We start from the raw sequence: 19,649 nt of genomic DNA, 5'->3' as shown, positions 1-19,649 counted from the left end.
ACATTCAGTCTCCTATACCTTAAAACAATCAAAATACATTAGAGCTCTGCCAAAACTCTAGACCCAGGTTCAACTGTACAGAGTCCCAAGCAAGGAAAGCCACAGCTTCCTTGTCTACGCTGAGCTGCCTTTACACCACAGCTAGTCACTGTGTGCAAAGTTCAAAGGATCAGCCCCTAAAACAGTTTACCTTTCTCAACATTGGTTAGGAAGCCAATTATTTTTACATCAGTAGTCTTTGACTGCGACTCAAACTCTATTCTCTCTTCAAAATCTTCCAACTGTCTGCTGCATTCAGATGTTGATGTTAAATATTCATTCATTTTAACCTCTAAAGATGAAATTTTTGCTTCATTTTGGGACACTCTAACATTCAAATCAAAAAGATTTGCTTCCACTGTCAAAATAGCTGCTTTCATTCCTTTAATTTCATTGATATCGGTTGCTATTTTCCTCAAAAGGTGGGAAATATTGTCCAGTTCATTTAGTGAACAAGAAGCCCTTGTCAGAGAGCCTAAGTCAGCTGGCTCTGGTGAGAGGAACACTGGTAGAGATGGCGATGAAAACCTTGAAGACATTTTCATAAAATTCCTGGCATTTTCATAGCCCGTTAAATTATCTCATCAAAAGTAAAAGCAATCTTCAATGTTGCCTTCAGAGTGCTAGTGACATTTTAAAACCTGTAACTAAAAAGATAAGGTGACACCATTCTAAAGTAAGAATTCATACTGTGAAAAGTTAGGCCCACCAGACCAATTTTCTCTTCTACAATTAAGAGCACTGAAACCACCACTTGGTCCTGTAAGTCCTACCTACTCAACAGCTTCTCTGCAAAGAAAACTCTATTATTACACAAAATAATCCTGACTTCTGATTGGCTGAGCAGAGGCACATGACACCCAGAGAACTTTCTATTATTTACTTCATGTGTTGGGAATCCCGAAGAGCTACTCCATAAACTAAGCAAGTATGTTCACCCTGTTGTCCACTAAGCTATAATTTTGGAGTTTCATATTATTTTGAGTTGCTTTATTTTAAATCTCATTCCTCTGATATTAGCAGATGATAGTCCTGCACTGGTCTTGTCTTTGCAGGGAGAAGGCAGAGAAGACGAATGGACTCATGATCATAGACAAATCTCTTAAAAAAACATTTACACAGTAACGAACTTCAGCTGCACTCATCTACAATGGTGTAGATTGGCAGTGTGGCTTAAGGGCAAAGTACCTGCCTGCAACAAAAGAGTGCGGTGGAGGACACAGGCCTTTCATCAGGTGGATCTGAGATCAAGGCCAGCCTGCTCTACTGGGTGAGTTCTAGGACAGCCAGGGCTATACAGAGAAACCCTGTCTATAACAACAACAAAACAAACAAATAAAAAAGCCCTGTGTGTATATTTATCTTTATAAATGTCCCTATCACCTATAAATTATTCCAATTCCTTAAATCTTAATTCAAATAGACGGTATACAAAACTCACAAGGCTTTGAATTCAAATATAATTTAAGATCACATAACAAACATTCATTCAGAGTCGATGTTAACAATAGCATATCCTCAATTAAGCACTGTCTGCAAATCAGTTGGTTCACCACAGGGCAGCAAACTACCCAGAAGACAAGACAACAGTGGTCTAACAGAACAAATCACATGGGACTCAACAGTATAGCAGATGACCCCTGCATTGCTTATGGTGTTCATGCCAACTTTACATGCAAAACTGAGAACCATCCAGAGTCCCATGGAAGATCCATCAACAGACAAAACTTGACTATAATGTTGAAGTAGGTAAGACTGTTGTTACACCTATTTACAGACCAGGAAATTAGGGCAAAGAAAGGTTTGTATCAGCTAGGAAGGGGCAAGGCTTGGATTTAATACTAACAACTTCATAATCACTATGTTACTGTGTTTGTTTCTATGTGTCCATTAAACAAAGCAGTTACAAAACTCCATGCAGTTTAATTACTGTTTTATACATATATGCATTATGCACACAATACCACTTCAAATACCAATTGTTTGTAGATATGAAACTGCCTATAATACTACACTAATACAAAACATTTTGATGCTTACCTTCTAAATTGGTAAATGTGATTTTCCTTTCTCCAAAACTTAATACTCCTCTTTACTAATAATCTTCCACAATGCTTCCTGTCTAGTATAATGCACAACGAGTACAGGAGCACCTGTCTTATGATTTTTAATGGCTTCAGATCACTCAACTTTACATGGTGTGAGAGTGACACACTCAGAATACACTGTGCTGTGACCATTAACATAGGCTAGTGACAAGTATAAGATAACTCTTATTTGGGCAGCTGTAGCATCAAGACACAGATTTGAAAGCATCTGATCCCAAAAGTAGGCAGTCATTCCTGTGTGTTACCCTAAGCTACTCTGAGAAGAGACCTTCTGTCAGATAAGTCTGACCATCTAAAATTGAATAATGTTGCTATCTCAGCAGGTTACAAGCTAGGCTATTTTTGTTTTGGGTATGTAGGACTGATGCAGGTACTCTACTGAGATATAACCCCAGTAATTTCACTTTCTATTCTGAGATAATCTTAAATGGCCCAGGTAGGCCCTGAATTTGCACTTCTCTTACTTTAGCCTCTTAAGAATCTGGTATTATGCTCTTGCTCTTGCCTTCCTGCTCCTGCTCTGTCCTCTCATCCTTCCCCTCTCTCTCTCCATGTGCTCATGGCCAGCCTCTACTTCTCTACTCTCTCTTTTTCCCTGCCTTTCTCTGCCTCTACCACCCTCTTGACTCCCCTCCCCATGCCCTGAATAAACTCTAGTCTATACTTTACGGAAAAAAAAAAAAAAAAAAAAAGAATCTGGTATTACAGGCATGCACCACCATGCCTGACATCGAGGTGGAATTTATGATTAACGTTTTCAAAAGACATGGGTTTAGCTAGGAATAGTGGCACACCTTTAATTCCAGCACTGGGTAGGCAGAGGCAGAAGCAGGTGGGATCTCTGAGAGTTTGAGGTCAGAAATGGTCTACATAATGAATCCCAAGACAGTCAGAGCTATATAGTGAGACCAGTATCGGGAAAACAAAAACAAAAGACATGGGTTTATTAGAATATAACCCCATCACAAATTTAACATTTGTATATGCACATATAGTTTTTCCTCTTGGAGAGACCATTAAAAAAAAAAAAAGCACACGAAAGTGAATAAATCTTAAAATATAGCACTGGTACGGCCACTCAGAGCCTGCCCCACATGTGGCCCATATGTATATATACAGCCACCAAAACTAGATAAGATTGATGAAGCTAAAAAAATGCATGCTGAAAGGGACCGGATATAGATCTCTCCTGAGAGACACATCCAGAGCATGTCCAATACAGAGGTCAATGCTAGCAGCAAACCACTGAACTGAGAACAGGACCCCCTTTGGGGGAATTAAGAGAAAGGACTGAAAGAGTTGAAGGAGCTTGCAACCCCATAAGAACAACAATGCCAACCAACCAGAGCTTCCAGGAGCTAAACCACTACCCAAAGACGATCCAGGGCTCCAACTGCATATATAGCAGAGAATAGCCTTGTTGGGGCACCAGTGGAAGGGGAAGCCCTTGGTCCTGCCAAGGTTGGACCCCCAGTGCAGGGGAATAGGGGGGGAGGGGGGAACTGTAAGGGGGATGTATGGGGGGAATACCCGTGTGGGGGAGGGGGAGGGGAGGGGGAGGGGGAGGGGATCGGGGCTTATGGACAGGAAACCGGGAAAGGGAATAACATTTGAAATGTAAGTAAAGAAATATATCTAATAAAAAATTAAAAAAATATATAGCACTGGTTTGCAAATTATTCAATGAAATATCAAAGAAAATATCGAGACTTCAGTTAAATTAGTAATATTTAAATTTTTATCCTATCACCCTTAAATTACTGTGTTAATACTATGTATGATATCATTTATACATAAGACACTCAGTGTACATACTCTAAAGTGACCACAAATATTGTGCACTTAAAATATCAATGATTTAAGGATAGGTAAGGTTTCGACAACCCCAGAAAAGCAGAAAATATACCAACAAATACTGGCTGCAGACACAAAAAGCCTTAAATGAACTTCCTAAGGACAGACTTAAAGTTTAATAATGGTTCAGTTTTCATCTATTTGATGGAGAAAAGGAATTTGGGGAGGGTTGAGAATGAAGATGTACAAGTACAAAAGAGACACACACACATAGGGGTCTAGGTGGAACAGAGTACTAGAGGGGAGTGACAAGAAGGTACCTGAAGAGACCAGGGAAGACACTGATGATTACTGAGAGTGTGATAGGGACCACCAGGGGGTTCTGAGTGGAGAAGGAGTCAGATTTCTGTTCAAAAGAATAAGAAATTGGGCTGGAGAGATGGCTCAGCAGTTAAGAGCACTGACTGCTCTTCCAGAGGTCCTGAATTCAATTTCCAGCAACCACAAGGTGGCTCACAACCATCTGTAATGGGATTCGTTGCCCTCTTCTGGTGTGTCTGAAGACAGTGACAGTGTATTCACATAAATAATTAAAGAAAGAATACAAAATTATCTAAATTTAATATTTAAAAAATGTAAAGAGAATGAGAAAGAAGGCAGGGTTTAAAGTACACCAATTTAGAAGGCCATTGTCCCAATAATCTAGGGAAGTGGCTTAGACCAGATCACAAACAGTGGCTTAGATTAGAAGGATAGTGGCAGAGGTAATTGGTGAATTCTCTATATTCTGAAGACAAAGACCAGGACAAAACTGTTTGCTGGTCATGGACTCATAATGCGGCTGTGGCTGAGTGCACAGGATTAATACAATCACCATCCTGAAACAACAGGGAGCAGTTCATAAGCCCACACTCATAGCTGAAGAGCTACTGACAGGTTAATGGTTTCTGAAGAAAGTCACTGGTAGGGCACCCACATCTATTAGTGGTGGAGATCTGACATCTTTTAGCATACCACAGCATGATCATAACTATTGGGCTACTGACAAGAAGAGGAAATAAGGACACAAAGGTGGGAGAGGCTGGGAGCTGGGTGTTGGATCTTGAAGAAGTTGGGGGAAGAAAGAGGAGTAAATACAAAAAAAATACAGCCGACTGATCAGAGTCAGCACTGGTACTCTGCAATACAAGACGCTAATAAGCTATAAAGGCAGAGAAGGTATTTAAATGTATTTTCAACTTCCTGCCACTCTACAACTTACAATGGCTTTCCTGAGAGCAATGCAATCACAGATGAAGGACACCTGTTAAGGTGTAAAACAAGACAAGTCTAAACACAGAGCTGGGCCCGGGGATGCACACCTGTGACCTTAGCACTCAGAGGTGAGGGCAAAGCATGAGGGTAGCCAGATTCAAGCTCAGCCAAGGCTAAGCAGCTGCTTCAATTCCAACGTGAAATTGTGAAACTCTCTTTCAAAAACAAAATCCAAAGAAAGCAAAGCCACTTGACAGACAATAAAAACAAGAAGAGTAAAATTATCAAAAAATATGTCCCTACCAAGAAAAGTACAGATTTCCAAATAAATGATATATAAAAAAAAAAAAACCCATCTACAAAATGACTGACGTGACTGATTAGCATTGTCATAGTGAGATTTTAGAAACTAATAGTAAAGGAGAACATACAAATTAAAACTTTTAGAAGGAGGATAAACCCAGACCATTTGCCAGGTTAGACAAAAATCACTCTAGTCAGATCAGCTCAGGAAAGAGTGAGCCATTGTAAGAAGTAGGCAAGCTAAGAGAAGAAAACAGGTAAACAAAACTGTGTAAGAACAAGGGGAACCCGTGTCTTTTTTTTAAAGCCCTGGAGGTGGGGGTGAGGCGAGCGGGATGGCTCGGCAGTCAGGAGCACTTGTGGTTTGACTCGAGATCAGTTCTCAGCATTCACATGGCAGCGCAACTGTCCCTGGGCCACCTCAGGCACGGCTTTCTTCACACTCTAACCAGTGCCCAGCACGATCTGTCTGAAAAGGGTTAGAACCCCGTGGGTAAGGTGTAAGATGAGATGCTTAGCTCTTACCTTCAATTTTTTCTGCATTATCTCCTTTTGCTTCCTCTTCTTTAACTGGGGGGCTTATTCTGGGGGCCCTGTTTTGCCCCTGGACCATTTCTGCGAGCACTTCTTCTTGAGAAGTTCGAGTTCTAGGAGCAACTGGAAGTGTCTGTTTCTGTGGAACTTTACATAAAGCAAAAGAAAGGAAATACACCCATGGTTACAATTCCATAACTCTGTGGTTAACATCACATGTTAAATACAAATCCCATCCTCGGGCTCAGTACACTTAAGATATTCAAAACAAAAGAACTACTGTTTTTCTTACAATGTTCTCAAGAAAGACCTTCAACTTATTTGCCTTACTTGTGTATAGGCAGCATCTAAAGCTTGAATCTTGGCACTCAGGAGGCTAGCACAGTGGAACTGCAGCAAGTTCTGGGCCAGACTGGACCACATAATGATTGTCTACTTTAAAAGCCCAAAACAAACAAAAGCGCACACACACACTGGAGTGTGTGTATGTCTGTCATGTATGAAATAAGCAGATGCAGTGATCCATGGTCTCACAAGCGATCCAAACTGTAACTTAAGTAGGCAAAAAATGAATTGTTTAAATGCAACTTTTTAAAAATTCTTTTACTACTAAGTTCAAAATGATCTTAATCTCTTGCCTCTGTTTCCCAAGTGCTAGGATCACAGCACACAGAACCAGGTTCAATGTTATCTCTTGAAATGTCACAGAGGGATACTAAACTTGCTTGGGAAATAAGTCACACAGAGACTTTAGTTCAAGCAATGTTGCCACTGACATAGCTTAAGACTTAGTGTCACTAGCTAACTAAAGTTAGAAAGACTTAGTGTCACCAGCTAACTAAAGTTAGACACTGTAGAGAGGACAGTTTATACAGCACTAACATAATTCACATTTAGGTTTGCTATGAACATGTTTCTATTACAATTTTTTCACTAAGAGAAGGGGTGTAGTGTGCACACCTTGAATCTTAGCACTTGGGAGGCAGAGACAAGAAGATGATCTCTTTGAGTTTGAGGCCAGTGAGCTCCAGGACAGCAAGAGCAACAAAGAAAAAACATGTTTCAAATAAAACAAAATAGAACAACCGCCAACTCCCACCCCAGAGATTTGCTCAGTAATATGCTGCCAAATGGGCCTCCAATGATTTAAGGGTGAGCGCCTAAAGCATAGCTGTAACGGGTACATTTTTCTGTTCATGGTTGGTTTCCTTTTGGCACTAGCCAGAACCAATGTCCTTTATTAATCTGTGAGTACTTAGAATGATTTCTCAGTGGGAAGGCACATTAATTCTGCAATAGCTGTTCTTCCAGAGGAAGAAAGGTTCTATCCCAGCATCCACATGGTGGCTCACAACCATCAGTAACTCTAATTCCAGAGGATTCAGTGTTCTCTTCTGCCCTCCATGCAAGTACAAAAACCTCATAAACATAAAATTAAAAAAGCAAAGTTTCAAGATCATGGAAATCCTTTAAAATTCTTATTCTAAGCAACTGCTGTATCAGAAGAGTGAGTGTAAAGAGGTAAACTGTTAGAGCAGGTGCAGGCTTTTCCCTAATCTTCTTTATTCTATATGCTAAAATCTATTTAATTCAAGGGTAAATGAGAGATGAGAAGAAGGTAGATAAGTACCAAAAATTGTTCACTTCAATTCAAGAAACCATGATGTGTGACAAAGGGCAAACAGAAGAATACTGTGAGAACATCCACCAAATTCATAGTAAAAACTTGAAGGGCTGGAGAAATGGCTCAGTGGTTAAGAGCACTGACTGCTCTTCCAGAGGTCCTGAGTTCAATTCCCAGCAACCACATGGTGGCTCACAACCATCTGTAATAAGATCTGATGCGTGCTCCTGGTGTGTCTGAAGACAGCTACAGTGTACTCCTATATAATAAATAAATCCATTTAAAAAAAAAAAAAACTTGAAGATAATTTCAGAGCTGGTAATTCCTATCAGCTGAGTACCACAGAATGTTTCACTGGCTCCAGCAGATGAAAAGGTGCACAGAATGTAATAGCAACACAAACCACTCACCACTCCCAGTTTAGAATGAGCATTCAATAAGAAAATTTTGTTATAAAGACTCGACACCTCAAAATTTGACATCAAACAATTTCAGAGCTTCTATTTTAATTAGGGTAAGAACATAACAATTCTCTGCCTGGCATTTTATTACTAGATTCCACCAAAGGAAAAGAGACTGGTGTATTCATATAGCAGTTTTAAACATGTCTTTCTTGGGTCTGGGGACGTGGTTCAGGGGAACAAGGCTTTCTGAGCATGCATAAGGCCATGTGTGAGTTCACTCTGCCCAGCACAGCATTTCTCTACCGTAGGAACTATTATCCAATTTTGTTCCTTTTATACATAAGTACATATACAATATGGAATTAAATGGTATTAATATGAAAGTCTCACTTTTGTCAAAATTCCCTTTATAATTTGTGGACATTATCAAGTTTATGCATGTGAAGATTTTATTATGCTCAAAGAACTGCTATGACAGTTTCTCAAACTGGTAAAATCTTTTAAAACCATGCTGGTTTTATTACTTAATAGGAATCTTTACACATTAAGACAAGCATGCTTAACTTAAAGAAGCAATCTTTTACCAGTACAAACATACTACATTGAAATTACCTGCAGGATAGTTAGTTGTTTTTGTTACAGACTCTTGAGCTTCAGAGATAGCCTTCAAAATTAGATTCTTGTTAGCTTGTTTAGAAGGTGGAAGAGAAGGTCTAAAAGAGTTTTAAAAAAAGGTATTTTTATAATGTTTTAAATTTCAGTTCTTTATTACCTATTATGTCGTTACTATATAGCCTGTTTTAAACACAGCAGTTATAGTTTTTAGAACATATCAATTAGCTTTTTCAAAGATGACTCTGTATTAACATTTTCTCTCACTAATTTCTAGTAGTCTCTGCAATTCTCTCCAATTTTAAGCAAGCCCTATTCCAAAACCCAGGTGATGCTGTCGACAGCTTAGTACCAGAGCACTTATCTACTATCAGCATGCACAGCACCCATGTTTCTTCCCCAGCACTGTCAAAGAAACAGACGAAAACCCTGTAGCTACATCAAGCAGTTTAAGATTAATTTACTGCTATGGTCACATACCTCCTCTCAGGTTTTGCTGGTACTGACACACTGCTGGACAAGCTTCCTACCCGGGTCCCATAATCCTCATCTTCTTCCTCCTCTTCTCCATCATGGCTAAATCTTTTTACTTTAACAACTGAACTTACCACAGGCAACTTTCTCTTCCGAAAGTTTTCCTCCTACAACGAGATAAATTTAAGCTTACCTTGCATTGAAAATGAAGTTCTATCACAAGAATATTTGTTTTTATTTTAAGATGAACTTAAGAACTGAAAGGAGTGGCTTTCTTATAAAAAATGAAAATGCCTCCTGAAATAGCTAACTCAAAAAAAACTTTTTAAATTCTAAAATTCTAAAAAATAAATTAAAAAAATGTTTAAAAAGACTTATTTATTCATATATGTAAGTACACTGTCGCTGTCTTCAGACACACCAGAAGAGGGCATCAGATCTCATTACAGAGATCGTGGTTGTGAGCCACCACGTAGTTGCTGGGATTTGAACTCAAGACCTCTGGAAGAGCAGTCGGTGCCTCTTAACCATTGAGCCGTCTCTCCAGCCCTAAATTTATTTTTTTAACAGTTGCACAGAGCACTGTTAAGGGAACTATTGAAAGTGAGTTATGTGGTTGCTTAAACCTAAAACTGACACCCTACATAGATACCAAAAAGAAAAGCTAACTCCAAATGCCAAAGTCACGAGGCACATGTGCAGGACATAAAAACCTCTTTAGAGAGCCAGTCTGAGAGGAACTGTTTAAGAGAAACACACAACGTGTTTAGTTACACAAGTTATATTTGGAATCTGCAACTGCCAATCTCTAGCCTAGCAAGCCAGAATCTACATACATCTATACAAACCTCAATATTCATTTTATCCAAGTTGTTTCTGAAGAAAGGGCTATAAGTATCTTCTACGCTGCCAAGTACTTCTGGTTCACACAACCGTCCTGCTTCATACACCTGGCTGCTCTGTCCATCCAGCTGCTTGGCAGTATGGGTACTGCTTTGCTGCTGCTGAAGTTGCGGCCTGTTTAAATGAGTACCAGTGTCTGCATTTCTACTTGCAGGTGGTCGATAAATTTCTATAGAAGGGCGAGAAGAACCGTATGTAAGTGTCACTGTAGGTTTTTTCTGAGATAAGGAATTCTCCTGCACAAAATTGAGGTCTTCATCAATGAGATCATCTGGTTCTGGCTTGATATCAATCACATCTTCAGAGGGTGCTGGCTCCCTCAAAGGTTTCACTGTTGACATTAGCCTGGTGGAAGCTCCATCATCATATGAATGTCTATAAATGAAGAAAAGCACAGCATTATGCCAAAACTATTATTATCCGCTAATCTTCAAAGAATATTTATTCAAAAAAATTTCTAATGAGGAAGTGTAGAGTTTTTAAAATATTCACTACTTTCAAATTATAGTCATTCTTTTAAGTTTTATTTTTTTGGAAATAGGGTCTCACTATGTAGCTCTGTCAGGCTTGACATACATCCACCTACCTCTACCTCCAAGTTCTGGGATTAAAGGCCTGTACTAGGGCTAGAGGGCTCAGTGATTTTGAGAACTGGCTACTCTTCCAGATAATCCAGGTTTCATTCCCAGTACTCACACAACAACTAATAGCTATACATAACTTCAGTTCCGGAGGCTCCAAAGACCTGTGGAGAACTCCATGGGTGCTACAAGACATGGTGCACAAATACAGACATCCATATACATCAAGTGAAAAAAATTTAAAGGTTTATACTACCACACCCAGCCCTCATACTTTAAATTTTTATTTACTAAATGTCAAATAAAAAAAAAGCACATTCTGATCACCATTAGCTTATTCAAAAACTTGCTCACAATTGGGTATGGTCTGAATTGGAAGGAGGCTAAGGAGATGGCCAGAGCATTAGTTACTCTTCCAGAGGATATGAGTTTGATCCCAGTACCCAAATGGTGACTCCAGCACCAAGGATCCTATTCCTTTTTCTGGCCACTAGAGGCACCAGATATGCATAGGATTCACAAACATGCAGGTAAAACACCTATACACATTTTAAAAAAAGGATATGTTCCATACTTGCTCATGTATTCAATACTTGATCCCTAGCTCACTATGCTCATTTCAAGGCTACGGATCCTTTTAGGAGGTAGAGCCCAACTGGCCAACACAGTCACTAGTGTGTAGGAACAGACCATTGCTGATAATATCCAACCCAGGTTCTGGTTTCATTTTCTCTGCTCCCTCATCCACTACAATGTTAGGAATCTCTTTCATATGGTTTTGCTACCATGACTCTATAGTCTGCTGCTGGGATGAACTAAGAGCCCTCTGAACTTTGAACCAAAAACAAGTTTCCTCCTCTTCTTCTTCTTCTTCCTCCTCCTCCTCTTCTTCCTCCTCCTCCTCCTCTTCCTTTTCTTCCTCTAACATGTCAAATCAGGTATTTTGTAATAATAAATGACAAGGAATAACTAGTCCATGATTATTTATTTCCAAAAATTGCTGAAAATAGGAACTAATGGATTTATACACCCATCTGGCTGTAGTAGGCACTGGACTTTTACCTGACGTTAGTGGATTTGTGCTCCTGTGAACTTGTAGAAACTCTGGAATCCCTTTTCTCAGGTCTAGAGCTAGAAACGGCAAGGGGAGGAATGGCAGCTTCATGCCTTCTCTCATCTCCCCGACTAAAACTGCTCTTGTTTGAAGGCACGTTACTATCAAAGATGCTGGTATCAGGAGACTTTAGACTAGAGGGCTCTGCAAAAGAAAACACATGATTCTGGTAATTTTTTCCTTATCTCTCCTCCCCCTCACCAATAATTCAAAAGCAATATATTTAATATAGAAAGGATTTTCTTTTAATTAATAACTCCAAGGTCTGTTTTTTGGTTTTTGTTGTTGTTTTTAAAAAGGCAAAAACGAGTTTCATGAAGCCCAGGCTGACTGAATACTAGAAAGGATGACCTTGAACTTCTGATTCTCCTGGCTCCACCTCTGGAGTATCAGGATGCTGAGCAAGTACCACTTTTGCAGTTTTTCAATGACAGGGACTAAGCGTGGGGCTTTTTGCTTGCTAGGCAAGCACTGTATCAATGGAGTTATAGCTCTAGTTCCTCAAATCTGATAGTTTAATAGCAGAGCTGGAGTTTATTAAGAGATTTTAAAATAGATTTTAAGCACTAGGGGTTAAAAGGCACTTGAGAGTATGGGCATGGGATTTTTAAATAAGAAGACCCTCAACAGTCAATTATTATCATTATATTGCAAGAGTATTCACTTATGTTTTAAATACTAGGTTACTTATTGTGCGTGTGCACTCATCTCATTCCACATTGCTTTTAGTAGCTGAATGGTATTCTTACACACCATAATAGTTTACCTAGTTTATTATCACCAGACCTTTAGATAACTTTCAATTATAACGCAGTGAGGTATCTTTAAGGTTAAAGCCTGTGCACATTTATGATTGCTTCCTTTGGTACATGACACTGTTGCTCAGTACTGTCAAATCACAGCTCTCTTTACATTTAAATGAACCACTAATTCTAAAGTTACCAATGCTCTTCCACTACAGCATAAATGAATAACTTTATAAAGGATCACACGCTGTAACAAGCAGAGATTTCAGAAAGCTATCAATTTTATATATCTTACCAGTTGTAACAGAACGAAGTTTATCTAATACACCATGGAGCCTAAAAAACAAACAAACAAACAAACAAAACACCTTAACAAAAATTGTATTCCAATTGCCACTCTAAATCTGTTGACATTACATCTAGATTAGCTCTTTCAAAAGCATTTAATGATATTAAACCAAACTTTCCAATCACACATTACTTTTTCTTTAAAAGGCCTTACATGAATACCAAAGAATAAAAAAAAGCAACTTTTTCAATATTTATCCTCTGGAAGAGGAAGAAAAAGGAGGAGAAGAAACAGCAGCAGCAGCAACAGCAGCAGCAGCAGCACCACTTCCACTGCCCTCCCAGGTAAGGAAGACGGCTCAGCAGCATAGCAGCTAAATTACTAGAAATTGAACTTATGGCCTTATGTAAACCGTACAAGCACTCTAATATCACTGATACACACTATAATGGCTCTCTTGTTACTTTTTGAGACAGGGTCTAAGTTGACTAGGCTGGCCTTTAACTTGTGAACCTCTTATCTCAGCCTCCCAGATAGCTAGGATTACACTGTGTTGTCAGATCCAGAATGTTAGAAATAAACACTTACAAGGCCCTGGGTTCAACTGCCAAAACCAGAACCAAAGAAAAAAAAGACAAAAACATCACCTGACAAGTCTTTTTTTTTTTTAAAGATTTATTTATTTCATGTATGTGGGTACACTGTCACTGTCTTCAAACACACCAGAAAAGGGCATCGGATCCCATTACAGGTGGTTGTGAGTCACCATGTTGTTGCTGGGATTTGAACCCAGGACCTCTGGAAGAGCAGTCAGTGCTCTTAACCTCTGAGCCATCTCTCCAGTCCCTGACAAGTCTTGATTTAAAAAATGTCACCTTGCTCCCTAATAACTGAAGATCAAAACAGCGTATGGTAAAATAAGAAAAGTATCTCAAACATATAATACTGTTTATTACAGCTGGGGTGTGTGTGTGTGTGTGTGTGTGTGTGTGTGTGTGTGTGTGTGTGTGTGTGTGTGTTCTCTCTTTCCCTGCCGTCTTTCCTGACCTTTCCTACAGGGTTAAACTAAGGACTGTGTACACATGCTAAGCACACAGTCAACTCCTCGTCTACACACCCTAATACCGAAGCTAATGGCTTCTTGGACAATGTACCAATGAAAGATGAATAAAGTTAGTAAAAGAATTTCAAAACATGCTGTCCAATTTTACTATAACTCTTATTTTCAAAATTAAGCAAACAGGATACAACTTTGCTTTAACATAACTCTTCTTAATAGCTACATAGAAGGCAATTTTGCACAGCCATCTTCCCAAAACACACCAGAGTTTTCTATTGTTCTATTTAGGCTCCATTAACATGTTTTCTCGTCAACACAATTATTTCAGGGTTCCCCCCCCCGAAAAAAAGGATGGAGTGGGGAGACCTCAGTGTTAAGTTATAAAACTGATAGCAAAAAACACCAGAACAGGGCTGGGCTGGGAGAAGAAGAGAAGGACGTAGGATGACAGACATGTGACAACACGACTTTACACACTAGGTTCAGATGTGACTAGGTTCAGAGTTGATTCCCAAATCCCATAAAAAAGCTGGGCGTTGGAAGCCACCTGTAATACCAGCACTCATAAGGCAGGATCTTGGGACAAGCTGTCTAGATAAACTAAAAGTAACTAGTAAGCTCTGGATTCAGTGAGAGACCCCCTCTCAACAAACAAAGTGGAACGTGTTCCAGCAAGACACCAATGTCAAATCAGGCCTACAAATATAAAACACACATACACATGCATGCGTGCACATCTTGTGTATTTACATATGCAAACACATACATATACTAACAAAAAACAAGTAAAAATTGCTATCGTCTGTTGAACACTCATAAACACTGGTGAAAGTACCAAAGTGAAGAAATGATTCATTGCAACTATACATGTGAAACTGCATTTGTAGCAAGATGAGAAACTCATTTTGATTCAGCAAATGGAATACTGGTTTACGAACTTTCTTACACAGTCCATTAAGTCATGTGAAAAAGAACCTACCAGGTCACTCTTCTGGTTTAGATTAGCTGAACTGAAAACTCAAAGTGATCTAAAGGTTTAACCAAAGGCCAGCTCACAACAATGCTTATAAACGAAACAAAGTCTTAGACCAGAGATGACTTTAAAATAGAAGTGTTCACAACCATAGTATAATTTCTTCAATCAAAAACACCATGAGCATTTGAGAACTATATTAAGTAGGGTATACATCCACAATGTAAGATCACTGTACTCTTGATAATGTCTCCAAAACTGAGCAATATAAAGCAGTAAATTCTGCTCAGATTTTCAAAGTAGTTTGGCCATATGCAGTTGCCAAAGAGACTATGAAGACTGTCTTTAGGAGTCAAGGCATGAGCAGACACTATTCCCTCAGTGCCTCCAAGTCAAACTAACCAGGCTAAGTGCTCACTCAGCCCTGCCCCATCAGCTTTCCCTGTAGCTGATGGGTCTGTAGTCTGTGGGCCCTCTGATGAGTATTTCTATCTGTGTCAGCCATATCATGATCCTTCCCCTTTCTCACTCTGCCTTAAGCCTGACAACCGAGCTGGCCTTCTTAAACTCAAGCTTTCTTTCGCTTCTTCTCACCTAAGGACACATGTGGTTTGATAAAGGGTAGTACAAATCATGAGTCATTTTTATATGCAAAAATCAAGTTGCTCAAATTCCAAACTGTGAAAGTGACTGAGATGTTTGTCAAATGAGCACATGCATGTGTCAGGAAAAGAAAAATGGCTTAAAATAAAAACAAAACGAAAAGAAAATCTTCCCCATAAAGGGGAAAAGCCAGCCTAGCTCAAAATGTGATGTTCACTGTAAGTGGTTGTGCTTGCTGTGCATGGCGCTAGTGGCAATGATGAACTGTAGAAGGTGACAGATGTAAAAATGGCTAACATACATCAAGGGCTCCTATGGTACAGGCATATCTGCTTGCACTCTGTATGCAATGGCTAGGTTATCCTCACAATTATATATGCAGATGATTTACAAGTCCCATTTACAGATGGAGAAGCCTCCAGAGGCTGTGCTTTACAGCTCACAGCCAGCCTCTCCACAACGAACCTCACGGACTACAGAACATCTCTTTCTAGACAGAATACCAACTCTGGCTTTGCTCCAAGGCACAGATATTCAGAAACATACCATACGGTGAATCGAATTGTGTTGTTCCCTAGAAACAGGGACAGGTCCTCTGTCATTTGGTCCTGACTTTTCTTGTTGGCCACCATCACCATAATGTAATCAGGAAGTTCTTCATCTATTTAAAAGGAAAAGTATACCAAATTTTTAAATGTCTTCTCAATATTTGTTTTTGCTCAAAATCATTGTGCTTGAAAACAGAGAAGTAGCTTTGATAGCTCAAACTTCACTCCAACAGAGGCTGGAGAAGAAAGCTCAGCTACCATTTTCCCCTTTACCCCACAAGTACTTCCACTTTTAGAAGGCCAGGAATTGGAAAAAAACTGATTCATTTCTAGTTATAAAACTAGGCATACTGGGTCATGAAATCAATTGGGGAAATGTACTGGTTTTTTGAAAGAAATCTTTTTAATGTCCTTCAATTTCAGACACTTCTAGAAGTCCCCAATAACTGATTGCATTGTTTAGTTTTCTGTTCAAAACAGTATTCATGTCACTTAGAGAATACACTTCTTTCTACTCAGTTAAGGTTATTTACTTTACTCCGTGTTATAAACTTCTAGCAACACCACATACACTAAAACTACACAAAACTCTATAGCAGGTATAATATCAAGAGTTCAGTTATTAATACCAAAGACCAAAGGATGGAGAACAGTTAAATGGCAACTCAACTTCATTCATCCTGACAGTGGCAACCCTACACGTAACTGCAGGTAAAAAGCCCAAGGACATTTTAATAAGGAAGCAAAGTCATGAGGAAATCTAATTTCTTTTTGAGAAAAGTCGGGGTGTGTGTAGGTGTGTGTGTGTGTGTGTCTGCCTCTATCCCAAGGGGGTAATCTTAAAACTCATGATCTTCCTCCCTATGTCCTCCCAAATACTGAGATATTGACATACAACTCCACACCCAGCTTCAAACACATCTTTATGAAAATTTCCTTAGTATCTAAAATATTCATAATTTCTACATGAACAGAAAGGTTCATCTGCCAGAAATTTGTTTCAAGGGAAAAACATCTAGGAGCTAAAGAAATGGCTCAACTGTTAAGAGCACTGGCTGTTCTTACAGAAGCCCTGGGTTGAATTCTTAGCACACACATGGCAACTCACAACCGTCTGTAACTCTAGTTCCATGGGATCCAACACCCTAATACAGACATGCATGCTAGTGCGCATAAAAGTAATAAATCATTTTTAAAAAGAAAAGGTAAAGATTCCAAACTCTTACAGAAGCTGGACCAAAAGAGAAGGCAGTACTTCGAGGAAGCATGCAGTAAGTGAGAAAATGAAGTAACAAGTGCTCAATCTTTGTTTTGCTAAAGTTTCAACAAAAGCTCCCAATGTACTTGTAATACATAAGCTAATCTTTATTTATATATCATACCGTGATCCAACACTAGTAACTCAGGGTAAACAGATAAGACTGCTGAGATACAGGTAATTTTTCTTTCACAGTACCAATGAAATGACTGCTGTCACTATATCAATTTATAACTCTAAAGTTTTATAAGATCAGTGATTGTCTTGGTATAGAACGGGGACAAGGAAAGGCATTAAGAACAGGTTACAAAGCCAGAGTAACTATGTAAATTTAGGAAGAAGTATGAATAAATATGTTCAGTTCTTTTTTTTTTATTTATTTTTTTTTTAAAGAGATGCTAGTGATTCAAGCAAGGGATCTTGTGTATAATGTTAGGCAGTCTCTAATGAGCTATACCAAGTCCAGAAGATTTATCAAATTGACTGGTGATGGTTTTAAGAGGATACACATCAAGATATGCCAAATACACTTATATAAAAACACACATATGTGCAATATAAACTATCAATCATTTCTCAGCAAAGCCTTTAAAATTCACAAGTTGTCTTCTCAGTAGACAATGCAATGATAATTAAGAATCTAGTGCAAAATTAGCATCTGGTCATAAAATATTCTTCCAGAGTCAGAGAGGTCTCTGAAATACATTCAAATTAGCCTACTGGGGATAGAAGACAACAGTAATCACTGAGAAGGTTCAGAGAAGCTCTCATCTCAAGCACATGAATGAAAACTGAATTGTCACAGCTACACCACTAACTATTTCGCCTGCAAGGAGGTTCTTCTTTGTACTCCACTTTGAAAAATACTCAAATATTTATTGAGGGATTGTTTGCTTAACCTTCCAGAACTCTGGGATTCTTTTTAAGCATAAAGAAATATGAGAAACTGTGACTACCAGCAGGGGCGTTGACTGTAACCCCAGCACCCAGGAGACTGAAACAGGAGGAGCAGCTTGAGGCTGGCACAGCTTTGTAGCAAGTCAGCTGGAGTGAGTGACCCAGTATAAGACCCCATCTCTAAAAACAAAAGCTATCGTGTTCTGGACAGTGAAATATACCATCTGCAAATAAGGTAACTAACTTAAGCATAAACAAAAGACTTTGCTTTACTTCAGAGTTGAAGAATGACATTTGTTAGCTCAAATTATGGATATTAAACTGCAGGCTTTCCTCTAGAACCCAACATGAAACTGTTAATCTTAAGGAATTTCCAATTTGGGAGTGCAATGGTGCTAAGAGTTTACGAGGGTCCTAGGTTTAAGTAAAGAGGAAGAAGAAAAGGGGTACCCATAGAAGAAAAGTTTGAAAAGCAGCAGAAGGGAAGAAGCTGATGGAATGTGAAGACTCCCTGGCATTCCACAGAGGCTCTGGCTCTCAGCTATTCTTCAGTTAAGTATTTTCATAAAGTTTAACAGAAGCACCAAGAACCCCAAACTTAAGGTCCCAATCATCAACCTGCTGACAGCCACTAATGTAGCTCTCTCCATATTTCATTTATTTATAAAGAGTAGTAATACTGCCACCCATCCCAGCAGTATTTTCAGAAAGAAACACAAGGGAATCTTTTACAAACTAAAAAATCTTTTTTGGAATTTCTGAACTTCAGTGGCAGTCCTGAATGTATCTTAATAACACACCTGAACTTCACACTGGCCATCACTAACACAGTTGTACACGTGCAATGCATCTCTCACAGCAGGAACCCACTAAGCATTAAAGAAAAAAGCAATTAAAACTAATAAAATTCTGGTTCAGCTTTATTTTTCATATCCACGAGGAGTTTTGCATCAATCCTGAAAACACCTGCCCACCTACCAACTGTCGTGTATGAACTAGTAATTCTTAGCGTCTTCAGTCTCAGGCTCCTTCTGATGATGTGAACTGTACCTACTAATATTAACCATGTAATCTAAAATGGAGAATTTGTAAAGGATTTAATTATCAATGTACAGATTATAGGCTAATAGCTTAATTATATTAAGTTGATGGTTTTCTAGAGGCTAAAGTTTCCCAAACAAAAAGCGTAGTTTTGAGGATGGCCTTGCTTCCTACTCCATAAATCGCCTTGGAATCATGTCCAGAAGACAAATGAACTCTAATCTGTCTTTTGCATTTAATCTGTGATAAGGTTGTTTAATATTGAGGAATGTAAAGAAAATCTAGTCCCATAAATATGTACTTGGAGTATTTAACAGCCTCTCTAGAGCTCGTGGATATCCTATGACACTACACTGAAATTCACGCTGTGGTTTATTAGCGGTACGGAATTTAATATAACACCACCTAACTCTCTGTACTGTTACAAGAAAATCTACCTATACAACCTTTATTGCCTTTTACCTTTGCATAATGTAATGTGTGGTGGTCA

At 38.9% G+C, this 19,649-nt stretch overlaps 1 protein-coding gene and 1 long non-coding RNA gene across 11 annotated transcripts in view; one reads left to right on the top strand and one right to left on the bottom strand.

The window, feature by feature from the left end:
• Positions 1–19,649, bottom strand: part of Zc3h14 (zinc finger CCCH type containing 14) — a 37,656-nt gene that overhangs the window by 15,775 nt on the left and 2,232 nt on the right. For 6 of the 10 annotated variants that reach the window (XM_008764739.4, XM_039111771.2, XM_008764738.4 and 3 more), the window contains 7 exon segments: positions 15,962–16,076; positions 12,786–12,826; positions 11,693–11,888; positions 9,995–10,424; positions 9,153–9,313; positions 8,673–8,773; positions 6,024–6,179 (listed from right to left, as the gene is read on the bottom strand). In XM_008764739.4, the coding sequence (XP_008762961.1) occupies positions 6,024–6,179; positions 8,673–8,773; positions 9,153–9,313; positions 9,995–10,424; positions 11,693–11,888; positions 12,786–12,826; positions 15,962–16,076 (1,200 nt within the window). 10 annotated transcript variants of the gene reach the window in all.
• LOC134479245 (uncharacterized) lies at positions 966–19,025 on the top strand. The gene is made up of 3 exons (XR_010052320.1): positions 966–1,309; positions 12,986–13,123; positions 18,128–19,025. It is a non-coding gene; the product is annotated as an uncharacterized LOC134479245 (long non-coding RNA).

This window comes from Rattus norvegicus, chromosome 6 (assembly GCF_036323735.1).
Source record: "Rattus norvegicus strain BN/NHsdMcwi chromosome 6, GRCr8, whole genome shotgun sequence".
NCBI lineage: Eukaryota > Metazoa > Chordata > Mammalia > Rodentia > Muridae > Rattus > Rattus norvegicus.
This window is presented reverse-complemented; position numbering and strand designations above follow the sequence as displayed.